General features: G+C 42.9%; 1 protein-coding gene across 2 annotated transcripts; it reads left to right on the top strand.

Moving 5' to 3' along the window:
• The first annotated feature begins 56 nt into the window (after positions 1-56).
• C5H3orf33 (chromosome 5 C3orf33 homolog) lies at positions 57-11,813 on the top strand. Of its 2 annotated transcripts, XM_033150486.1 has the most exons (6): positions 57-222; positions 3,447-3,506; positions 5,178-5,210; positions 7,087-7,240; positions 10,103-10,263; positions 10,496-11,813. In XM_033150486.1, the coding sequence occupies exons 1-6, from the start codon at positions 139-141 to the stop codon at positions 10,760-10,762; spliced, it is 759 nt and encodes a 252-aa protein (XP_033006377.1). In that variant the 5' UTR covers positions 57-138; the 3' UTR covers positions 10,763-11,813. The 2 variants fall into 2 exon arrangements, with proteins under 2 accessions (XP_033006377.1, XP_033006379.1); XM_033150488.1 differs by lacking the exon at positions 5,178-5,210 and having other exon boundaries at positions 63-222; positions 10,496-11,810.
• Positions 11,814-12,145: the final 332 nt, after the last annotated feature.

Raw genomic sequence — 12,145 nt, 5'->3', positions numbered from 1 at the left:
ACACCTTGGTGCATTTTTATTGCAGCAGCAGCAAGGAAGGCGCGACTCCTGCAAGTGTCCGGCAAGCGGCGCTGCGCCCTGGTGTGCGCGGAAGCCCGAGAAAAGGAAGGCGCAGGCAGTGGCGGCGCCTGGTCAGCCATGGCGGGGCAGCGAGGCGGAGAGCCGGCGAATTACGTCTCTCGCCTCTCGGCCTGGGCGGACGAGCACCTCACCCTCGTCCGGGTAGGAGCAATGGCGAGGGAGGGAGCCGGCTGGCGCCTCGGCAAGGCGCGCTTGCTTGCCTTCGCCCTTAGGTCTTTGAGGATAGGTTGAAACGAAAAGAGGCCAGAACGGCGGCGACCAAGACAATAAAAAATGGGCATGTTGAATCTCTGCAGCCCGGGATCCCTGTTGCTTCTCCAAATATGTCGTGGCCGCGCACCATCGTTGGGGATGGGCACTAAGCATATGCTCAGAGGCGCTCTTTCCCTTCTGGAGGCACGGGAACAGGCTCTGGGTTGTCGCTCTGCTGCGCCAGGCTATAGCAGGGACCCGGGTGCGGATGGAGGGAGGAACATGGGAGTCCCCACTTTGTCCTATTTTGGTTCCGCCTTTGCTCACATGTACGAATTGCTTCACTGGCTGAGGGGAAAACGGGATGCCTTTGGTCCTTGTGAGGGAAGGGTTTGATATTGTGGAGTTAAACGATGTTCCTCCGCAGTCCAAAGATGTTAGGAAATACTAGCCTGTAAAGGTGTTCTCTTTCCTTCAAAATATAAAGTGTGTTTTTGTCATGTGGGGCAAAGAGGAGTTGGGGAACGGGGGTGATGACTTGGGAAATAGTTCTGGAGACAAGACTGGACGCCACAGCCACCAGGTCTGTAGCTCTGATCTAAATTGTGGTTGCATTTACACTTTTAAAAGACCTTCCCCGTGACTGCAATTACACTTTTAAAAAGACCACAGGAGATTTAGGCTTTATTTGGTTTAATTTTTAAAAAATAAGCTGTTCAATTAATTAAGGCAACTTTTTAACTGTTCAAAATATTTTTAATTGATTAATTGTCTAAACTGGAGGTTTACGCCACATCAGCTGGAACCATGGGGTCTCAAGAGGGAAATTATTCAGGGGTGCAACATCTTGAATAGCCTACTTGTCTTTTTTTTCTCAGACAAAACACATTTTAAGGTTTATGGCAGCACATATATCACAACCTTTTTGAAAAAGGTTTTCAGCTTCAAGGCTGAAGTTCTAAAAGCTATTGCAGTAAAGAGATATTTTGCTTGGTTGAAACAAAAGCAATAGCTACTTCTGAATTCTCAGACTAATTGCACTCGTATGCACAGAAGATAGTCGGTTTATGAGGTTTGCTCCCTAACTGGCGTGTTTAGAATGGATTGAAGTATGCAAGTATGCAAATATCAGGAGATCAAGAAATCTTGGGCAGTAGATCTAGCACTAATGATCAGAAAATGCCCGAGGATAAAGGTGTGTTAAAAATAAAATTAAAAAGTTGGAAGCTTGCTACTATCCATGCTTCCCAGAATACTCATATGGAAATTTATGCACATACCATAAATAAAATTTAGAGGATTAATCTATTACAATTCATTTCACTGAGTTGCCGCTCTTCCTGCCTGGACTCACTCTCACTAGCAGAGATTTGGGCAAGGTGTGAACAGCAGCAAAGGCTTTGATAGACCCATATGAAGCTGGCTGCATAAGGAGAGGAGGTGTGGAAGAGCATCTGTTGCTATTCACACTCTGGAGAGAGAGGAAGTTGGAAGTGAATTGAGGTTCAAAATAATGAATGAGTGTGTGTTCCTTGTTACCAGAGGCTATTCTGGGAGTCAAATGGGTGACCTCTGGGTTCTGCTGGGCTACCTGCGGAACCTGGGTCAAAACCAGTAAACAAACAAAAATCAACAAAATAGATTTTCAATATGTCATATTTTGTAAGATTTATAAATGACTGGTTCATTTGTGATGGGCAACAGTTTCAGAATAGCAACATCTCTGAGCAAATTCAATATGTCACCTGTAGTTTAGTGTGCACAATGCTATGATGACCATGTTCAAAATATGTTCCTAAGCATATTTACTCAGAACCCAAAAAGGGTTCACTAGCGGTTCCTTGCCATCCTGGGAACAAGTGAGAAGTGGGGCGCCACAGAGTTCTGTCAGGGTTGAAAGAACTGGGTATGCTTAGCCTGGAGAAGAGGAGACTGAGAGATGATATGATAGCCATCTTCAAGTATCTGAAGGGTCGTTACATAGAAGAGGGAGCAAACTTGTTTTCTGCTGTTCCAGCAGGTAGGATTCGAACCAATAGATTCAAATTATAAGAAAGAAGATTCCAACTAAATGTTAGGAAGGAATTTCTGATGATCGGAACTGTTTTGAAAGTGGGGTGGATTTCCTTGGAAGGTGGTGGACTCTTGTTCATTGGAGGTTTTAAAATAGAAGTTGAGTGGCCATCTGCCAGGGATTCTTTAGCTGTGATTCCTGAATTACTGGGGTTAAACTAGATGACCTTTAGAGTCCCTTCCATCTTAGAAGTCCCAATTATTTTAATGAGGTTTGGGGTTGCAGTAGCTTGCATTTTAGCACAATCCCATGCATATTTACTCCAAAGTAAGCTCTACTTTGGGACGCGGGTGGCGCTGTGTGTCAAACCACAGAGCCTAGGGCTTGCTGATCAGAAGGTCAGCGGTTTGAATCCCCGTGACGGGGTGAGCTCCCGTTGCTCGGTCCGAGCTCTTGCCCACCTAGCAGTTCGAAAGCACGTCAAAAGTGCAAGTAGATAAATAGGTACTGCTCTGGCGGGAAGGTAAACGGCATTTCCGTGCGCTGCTCTGGTTCGCCAGAAGCAGCTTTGTCATGCAGGACACATGACCCGGAAGCTGTACGCCGGCTCCCTCGGCCAGTAATGCACGACTGGACCTACCGTTAATGGTCAGGGGTCGCTTTACCTTTACCTTAAGCTCTACTCTAAAACTGCTTTGAGGTTTGCTTGCTTTTTACTGCCAAGTGGTATATAAATTTTATGGAGAGGGGGATACAATCCCAGGAGCAAGCCATATGGAATTCAATAAGACTTACTTCTGAATAGGGCCAGTTAGGATTGTGCTGTTACATAATGAATTCAGCAGATGCCCAAAAAATAATTATAAATTTTGTATCATTTACTTTACTTTTATTTATTTAGCTTTTTCTTTAAATAATGGATTGCTTAGAGAAAACTAAATCTGAGATCCCTTTGTAAACTTAGTTTTGTTGTTGTTGTCAAGATTAACCGAAACCTAAGTCAGAAAACCTTTCTGACACATAACTGTGGATGCTCTCCGAGATGTATTTTTTGCTTTCCTCTTTATAACGATAGCATGCTCTGGCTTCAATTAAATGAAATTCATGCAGTGGAGACTTAAACAATTTATGAAATAATTTATTATGTTATTTTCCGCAGAACATCAGTACTGGAATGGCAATAGCTGGAGTAATTTTACTTGCAAAGAGTGTAAAATTGGTAAGTTATGTATTGAATTTAATAATGTTTACGAGTTGCCTGTAGCGGTTAGGTGCTGCGCATAGCACAAGTTCAATAATGAGCAGTAATTGCTTGCTTATCTTTAATTTTTAGCCAAAGTCTATTATTGTAATTGAGCCTTTTCAATCTGAAGTGTACTTTTAGCAGAATATTTAGATCTCTAGCCTGTTTGATCCCTAGAGTAAGCTGAAATTTGAAAACACAAGCAGATTCATTGCAGTCGGTTTTCTAACTAGAATGAATATAAAATAAATTATTCTCCGTTAAAATGGTAGTTTTATCTACTCAGGGCCAATTGAAATGAAGAGGACTTAAGAGTCCTTCCCAGAACTGTCAAGCTTTGATGATTTTCCACTCTTAGGACTTTAAAAGGTTTAAATGCCTGGGGACCAAAATATCTTAAGCAGCATCTCTCCATATATCAATCCACATAATCATTGAGATCTTAATGAGTAAAGCTCCTTCAGGGAGTGTTGTAATTGCCAACTAGGTAAGATTGGCTGATGCATGGAACAGGGGCTTGTCACTCATGGCCCCTCCTCTACAAAAAGACCTGTCAAAGCCCATCATCACTTGTTCTTAGAAACAAGACTTTGGGGGTCTCATTTAACATATTTAATTATACTTAACGGTGCACCACATTTTGGCTGTTCAGTTTGTTATGAAAAAACGACATCCAGCTACTCCCATTTTCTTAGTTAATAAAAATGGCCTAGAATATATAAATACAAGCATGAAATATCAGTTTGCCTTAAGCCAGGAATTATTTTTTGTTAGGGGAGGGGGTCATACCTCTGGCAAGAGATACGTTGTGCTCCTTCTGGGGTAGTTCACCCACCTTTGATCTCCACCCTGCTCTCACTTGTAGCTCCTAGAAGCTTCTAATCAGATTTCAACCAGAATATCTGGGAGGCATTTCTCGTCCGTCCCCCCCCCACACACACATAATTTGGGATGGCTTTTTCACACGTTGCTTTCCCCTACAAACCTTTGTGAGAGATTGGCTGGAAAACAGCCTCATGTGTTTCCTTGAAACTCGTGAACTAGTTGGGCATTAGTGGTTCAAGGCTCTGTATTGTGTCCCAGGCTAGTCACGTATTTCACAGACAAAACATATTTGGCCATTTCCCAGCCAAATTCCTATTTGTTAAGCAAGCAAACGAGGAAAGCTGATGTGGAAGGCAGCATTGTAACAGTTGCTTGATGGCCCAAATCAAGCTTCATTTCTTTAAGGATGTAAATCACTAGGATATTAGCTACTTTGTACAGGACTTATGTTCTGTGTAAAAACAGCTGCTTTTATATGCGTTCTATTAACCTTCCATTGCTATTTTATGTTGCATTGTTTCTTTCTCCCCAAATCACCCAGGATGTTTCTCTTAAATTATGTTTGACTTCCTTTGTCAGTACCTGTATGGGTCTTCCGGCACATGGCAAATATAAATATTGATTTTCCTGGGCAGTTTTCCACTTTGCGATCTATGTCGATCTCCTCCTATGAGTATATGAATCATTTTCTTGATGGTGTGCAAACCTATATTGCTCAAATGGGGGTTTGTAATTTACGGATGAGATAGACAATAGGATCACTGTGTTAATTTTTTTTTTTAAAAAAAATCTACCTTCACATGATTTTCGTTTTATTTGCAGAACTATCTGATGAGATACATTGCTTTAGAAAAGGTATCTTATACACTCTCCTTCCCAGATGGAGAATGGGATACCTGTGTGTGTGTGTGTGTGTACGTGTGCAATTTGTTTCATGTGTTCAATTAGTGACGGGCCCATAAGCAATCAAGATTCAAATGTCTCAATGTGCCCACTGGGATTTCTGAAGACCAAATTGGAATGCTTTGCCTCCTGCCATCCATCTGGCTCCTTCTGTTGTTGCATTTAAACACCTCCTTCAAAACTGGGCTGCTCACCATCTTTCTCCAACTCAGTCTTCCACCTTTACCGTTCCCCACCACTGCCCTTGCTTTGAATTCCATCTTGTTTCTTGCAAGCCCGAGGGTGGGTTTTTACTTTGTTTTTAAAAGGTAAAAGGACCCCTGGACAATTAAGTCCACTCAAATTTGACCTTGGGGTTGTGGCGCTCATCTCTCTTCAAGCCGAGGGAGCCGGCCTTTGTCCACAGACAGCTTTCCGGGTCATGTGGCCAGCATGACTGAACCGCTTTGGGTGCAACAGAACACTGTGACAGAAACCAGAGTGCATGGAATCGCCATTTACCTTCCCTCCACAGCGGTACCTATTTATCAACTTGCACTGGCATGCTTTTGAACTGCTAGGTTGGCAGGAGCTGGGACAGAGCAACGGGAGCTCACTCAGTCTTGGGGATTCGAACCACTGACCTTCCAATGGGCAAGCCCAAGAGGCTCAGTGGTTTAGACCACAGCACCACCCGCATCCCTTTTCTTTTTATATGCAACTTGTCTAGTTGAGATATAGCCTAGGGGTTGGCTTCAGTGTGTGAGCAGGTCTTGTTATGTTTTTAATTTTAAATTAGTCAGCGCTGTGCAGTTTCTGTGGCCAAGCATGGCTTCACTGGAGTATTTTCCATGTAAGAATATGTCATGTCAGTTGCTTTTGGAAAGCCAGACTGAGCGCAATCAGCAGACTTGTTTCATTATGTTTATTTACAGAACCTTCGGATGTTGTTTGCAAGGTCTTCTGTTTCTGTGAAGAGACCTTGCAGGACAACAGGAGACAAGGATTGGGTAATAAATTAATTCCTGGTGGCCTGACCTTCTCGGTAATAGAAGCCAGATGTGATAGGGGCAACATAGCAAAAGACCATTCTGGTGGTAAACTCTAGCTACTCTGCTGGGCCCTGCTCCATTTACCAGCTTCTCCTACATACGTACTGCTTTTTCAGAGGTGGGCATCCACCCTCCACACCTCTCTTCCCCTCCCCACCCTCCAAAACCTGGCTCCTTTTCTTTCTGAGATGAGTTGAGGCTGAGGACCTGAACCTTTACATCCGATTGTTTAGAGGGGAAAATGTGCCGAAGTTGCTAGCAGGACGTCTATAGGGCGACATCACACGTTAAACTTTGAAATGTCCCAGGAACATACTTTAAAATAGTAAAATGCAACAAGCATGTTTGCAAGCCCGTGTCTCAAACAGATAATACTCAGAAGGGAACTGTGAGAGGTTGCTCTCCTTTGTTGAATGTGCACTCATTGGCAGCCCATAATGTGTGATACAGCTCTTAAGTTAAGAAGAAGAAGAAGAAGGAGGAGGAGGAGGAGAGGATATACATGCATATTTACTCCTAAGGCCTCATTTTCTTCAGTTGTTTCAATGTATAGCTCATTCCATGTCAGGTGCTTGTGAGTTGTGATATGTGGACCACAGAGTCTTAAACTGCTTCATAGAATAGGTTTATAGAGTGACAACTTGCCATTGATTTATACCTGTAACGGGTTATAGCTTGGAAACATTTGCTGGTATCATGTTATGTGAATTAAATGATTACAGAGATCTATCCGGACGTTACAAGTTCTTCATTTATTTATTCCCCCTCCCCTGTCTCTTTCCTTTTTTCATGAAAAGACAACCAAATTCACAACTGCTATGGAAATACCAGTGGAATTTATAGAGAAGAACGTTAAGTTGCGGGGACGGTTGCACCGGATAAGTGAACGAGGATTGGAAATTGAACACGTTCCCATTACCCTTCCAATCATTTCATCTTTGCAGAGAAGATGTAAGTAGGATGAAAGACATGCGTGAGCCCGTAGTGGCCAAGTTAAACATTATTTAACTATCTGCAAACTTGATACTGTTAATAGTATGATTGTCACAGTCTGTACCTTTCTGCTCATTTCATCCTGACCTCACCCTTCCACACAATTCCACCACCCCAATCATGTAGGTAAGTATGTACAAACTCAGGATAAGACTTCATGCATTTTATGAAATGGACTGTATTCCAGGAAAGCTTAGGTCACAAGAGTCCTTTTTGGTTTTGATACTTAATAATATCCCAATCTGCCTGGTATCATTGAATAGAATCCCCAAAGCAAATGCAATATGTGCTTAGACATTGCAAAGGAATTTGAGTGCTTTAACTGCAATCCTAGCTACGTATTTAATTAAATGAGGCTTGCTCTCCTGGAAGTGGGGTTAGGATTGCTGTCTTAATCTCTTTGAGAAATCCATGGGAAATAAAATCCGGCAAAGTGAAAATAGAATAGCAAGGACTCAAAGAGTTGCACAACTTGTTCCTCTTAACTCAAAGGCGAATCAGGGTTGCTTCCCCCCCCCCCCCATGCTACATGAGATACAACTGATTTCAAAAGCCATTTGCTTTGGGGTCTACCATTCAAGGAAAAGGTAGCAAAAATCTTACAGAGCTGGGTATAACTAAGCCCTTGGGCTAAAAGTCATTCTTAAGGGTAGTGATTCTGGAATTCCAGAACTATTGTACCTACCATGTTCTCCTTTCTTACTTCTGCATGGCTTGATGTAGAGATAACATTGTATTTCCATAACAGTGTCGCACGGATGAAAATAACTGCACTGTTCACTGTTTTCCTACTTCAAAGACAGAGGTCCTCGTATTTTTCAAGTATAATCTATCCTATCCTAGCTATAGAGTGAACATTTTCTAAACGAGGACTACTTCACACGTTACAGCTTGAGCAGCTTGTACTTATAGTATAAAATTTGAAGCACATACTTATTTTCTGAAGCCTTCTGCACACCTTGGAAACACATGCTGTGGGGCTAAGGTTAACTGTCACTCCTTATAGGAGATTATTTACAAGGGTTGTCTACGTTATTTACATTCCTCAAGTGTTGTTCTGTTAGGTGCAAAACGCAGTTGTATAACCTGTACCATTTAAATAAGCAACGTCAAAATATGTTTTCCTTTTTCATGTCTGTATCCTGACCACTTTTGATACAGAAAGCCGTACAGTGCTGTTGGTCTCTGGTGATGGAAGGTTCTTATATTCCACATCACTGGAAATAATGAATGAATGAATGAATGAATGAATGAATGAAATCTTCATTGCTAAAAGCTATAAGCCGTCACAACTGGTCACAATGCGTAGAATACAAATAATTAATTTAAAACTGAACAACAACAACAGCAAAGCAAATGTACAAAAATGCAAAAATCACATCTGCATAAGTTAAGCACTCCACATCTCACACTTTACCTTATGATACTTGTCTTGGTGCCTAGCTCTCAACTTACTTGGAGCCAAGGCAAATTTTGCAACCAGTGCAGTAATAAATATGTTATTGCCAACCAGCAGCAAAATAGAGATTTTCTCAAGGGGAGGTGGGTTGGAAAGGGAGCAAAGGATGTAGTAAAGGAATTTTTGTCTAGGGGATGTATATAAAGGGCGCCATAACAAATAGGGTTCAATGTTCTCCGCATCTCCCGACTCACAGATGCAGAGTTTTTGTGATTACCGTAAATCTTCCCATTAGATTTGCCGAGGGCATGTACTGAAAACGCAAAGGTGTAAATGCTTTTCTAAGTGGTCCCAGAGTGAGATTAATAAAGTATTGCTCCAGCCCAAAAGATGTTTTATATATTGGCTACCAGGACGAGTACCGTATTTTCCGCTCCATAGGGCGCACTGGACCATAGGGCGCACCTCGTTTTTAGAGGAGGAAACAAGAAAAAAAATATTTTTTCTGGGTTTCCTCCTCTAAAAGCCCTGTTTTTTTTAGGATCAGCTAAAAGTTTTGCAGCTTTTTTGCAAAGGGAAAAGCCCTGGGTTTTTTTTTGAGGATCAGCTAAAAGTTTTGCAGCTTTTTTGCAAAGGAGGAAAAGCAAAGAGGAAAAGCCCTGTTTTTTATGGGGTTCAACTCACATTTCTGAAAAATCTTAAGGAAAGGGAGCCGTTTCTACTGTTTCCAGACATAATCTAATCAGCCAGTCACATGTCACTGGGGAAACAAACAACCTCCCTCTGCAGCACATTCAAGAATGGAGGCCTGGAAAAGGGGGCGGCCGAAAGGGAGCCGGGACTCTTATCTCTCTCCCGATCTCTTGCTGATCAGCTGCTGAGCGGGGTCCTTTCAACACCCCCTTTTCTCTTTATTAAAAAAAAAAGCACGATCTGCTTTTGGCCCCTGGGCAATTTGGCTCCAGGGACCACCATTCACTCCATAAGACACACAGATATTCCCCTTACTTTTTAGGAGGAAAAAAGTGTGTCTTATGAAGCGAAAAATACGGTATGCCATCTGGGAAAGTGAATGAAGGTCCCTCCACTTAAGAGTCCAAATAATTTTTTTCTTTGGTGAGTTGCTTGACTCCGTTAGAGGCAAAATTTGGTAGGGTGTCCACATTAATCCCATAATAACAGAGAATCTTGGAAATATTACAAGGCAAATGATTTCTGAAGTAGCGTTGGCTCTATCAGCCCATAGCAAATGTTAACTCTATTTGCCCATGGCAAATGTTAACCAAGAATATTCACTCAAGTTGCGAAATTTTCCATGTAAGCCTAGCAGATCAGAACCCCAGCTGCTTAGATTTATTAAGCCAACAAAGTGTCTCTGATAATGTTGTAATTAAACAATGTTATTGTGCATGCATCCTTAGGGAATTCAGACGGTTTATTGCTGATCAGACTTGCTGGTGTGGAGCTAACACCAGATGGCACGGTCTGGTTGAAAGAAGAGGTAAAACCCCCACAGATGATGTGGTTCCAACTTCTGGGAAGGAAGGACTTAGTGCTTGATTGCCTTGTGGTAGTAAGTAAGGTAAATAAAACTTGGGGTGGGTGGGTGGATATGCATCCATGAAACCTAATCCTAAGCATGTATACTCAAGTCCCTCTGTGTTCACTGGGACTTATTGCCAAGCAAAAATGCATAGAATTGCAGCCTTAATTTCTGCTTATTTAATATTTTTAAGTTGATGTCATGTGGCTGTTGTTTTCTCTAATTCTTGTGTAAGACACTCAACCGCGCTATCGATGTCCATTCCGAACAGGGTAGATTTTCCAGCATCTGCCTGAATGAAGAAATCCTGAGACGAGGGCTTGGCAAGACAGTCCGTATTGACGGACTAGCTCACGAATCCCGGATATACTGGAAACTCCACAAGAGGCTACTTCGGGCTGAATTGAAAGCCGTGAGGAAAAATAAAGGAATCTGGAGAGAAGAAACGTTAATTGAGAAGCTGAAAGAGCGTATAAGAAACAACAGATACATGCAGAAGTTAAAACAATTTGCAACCTGGCTAAGCATCCGCCTCTAAAAATCGATGGGTTTGTCGAGGAGGAAGAACGCACACACACACACACCAGATGGAGAAGGATGCAACGCTGTATTTTCCTCCTGTCAGAATATCACAACTAATGCCTGGCCTTCTGTTGGTGGCTTCTGCCTTAGGGGAAGAAAACGAAAACATCAGAGAACATGTTTCTGGAGGAGATAGATGCACATAGCGTATTCAGATATTAGTTTAGTTCAGATGTAAGTTATCCAAAAGTATAAAAACAGAGACCCAAATCTAGGCCACGTAACATTCCAGCAAGGGAATAAAACTGAAAGCAATGCTCCATAGAAGGAAATACTGGAATTGGTAACTGGGGCATGTCTCATCCATGCATGTGGCTACTGTCAGTCCTTCCCTAATCGTGAGCACCTGAATTAGGCAGCAGGTAGAGTGGAGAAGCCCTTTCCCCCCTGTGAGGTTGTGAGTGGAACATAGGCTCAGTTGCCATGAATGGGGGACACCTTTCTGAATCAGCTAGTGCTGATTTCTTCTGCTGCATCAGCCTGTGGTGAGGTGGTAATGTACTGAACAGTAACTTGAATTCCTAAATGCTCTTTTGGGGGTAAATTTAGTTCACGGCATCAGCATGAACATAACACCTTTGCTGTAAACTGATGCAATTTGACATTGGTGCTGTTTGTCCGCCATCAACTGAAAACGTGGGCATTTGCCACTATTGGGCTCCATAGTCTCTGTTCCCAGGGATATTACAAGTGTATGGTATCATACATTGTACCATGCACGGGCTTTAAAAACCGGAATCGGCAGTTCTTGCTTTTTGTCGTCCCTGGGAATATACCAGGACTGTTCTAGAAGAAGTTGCTTTCGCTTGACTCTGGTTGTATTCTGAGGTTTGGTTCTAATGCAACTGATGAGTGGGGTCCTGCACCATGTTCTGTGCTGTCTACGTGAGTTGTGATTTGTAAGGTCCTCAGTTAACTGCTCACGAGTGACCAGCCGAACTCCGTAGCTTCCTTTTAATGGTTTCATTGTGCAAAACTATTTACAGTGCAGAGCTAACAAATCACGTCTGTCTCATCCACCAGCAGAATCCGGGAGTGCCCCTTTCCGGTTTCTCCCCCAGCATAAGAGTCTAGGGATACAAAATCCCCTCCTTCTTTCCCTACGTGGCACCCCTCTGCGCAATTGGGGGGACGGAAGTGGTGTGCCTCCCTCTGCGCCAGCGGGGTGTGAGGTCTCTCTAAAATCCCCAGAGCCTTGGCTGCCAGTTCCCTGATCTGCCTCCCCTTCCCCATTTGAGGCATCGCTGCTTCTCACGCTGGAAGAGGAAGTGCTGCTTCTCAGGTGTTGTTGAGGCTCTCTGTAGCATCCCGAAAGCCCTTGCACCACCCTGCGCTGAGC

Source organism: Lacerta agilis, chromosome 5 (genome assembly GCF_009819535.1).
Source record: "Lacerta agilis isolate rLacAgi1 chromosome 5, rLacAgi1.pri, whole genome shotgun sequence".
Taxonomy (NCBI): domain Eukaryota; kingdom Metazoa; phylum Chordata; class Lepidosauria; order Squamata; family Lacertidae; genus Lacerta; species Lacerta agilis.
Note: the sequence above shows the minus strand (reverse complement) of the source record. Positions and strands in the feature narration are given on the sequence as shown.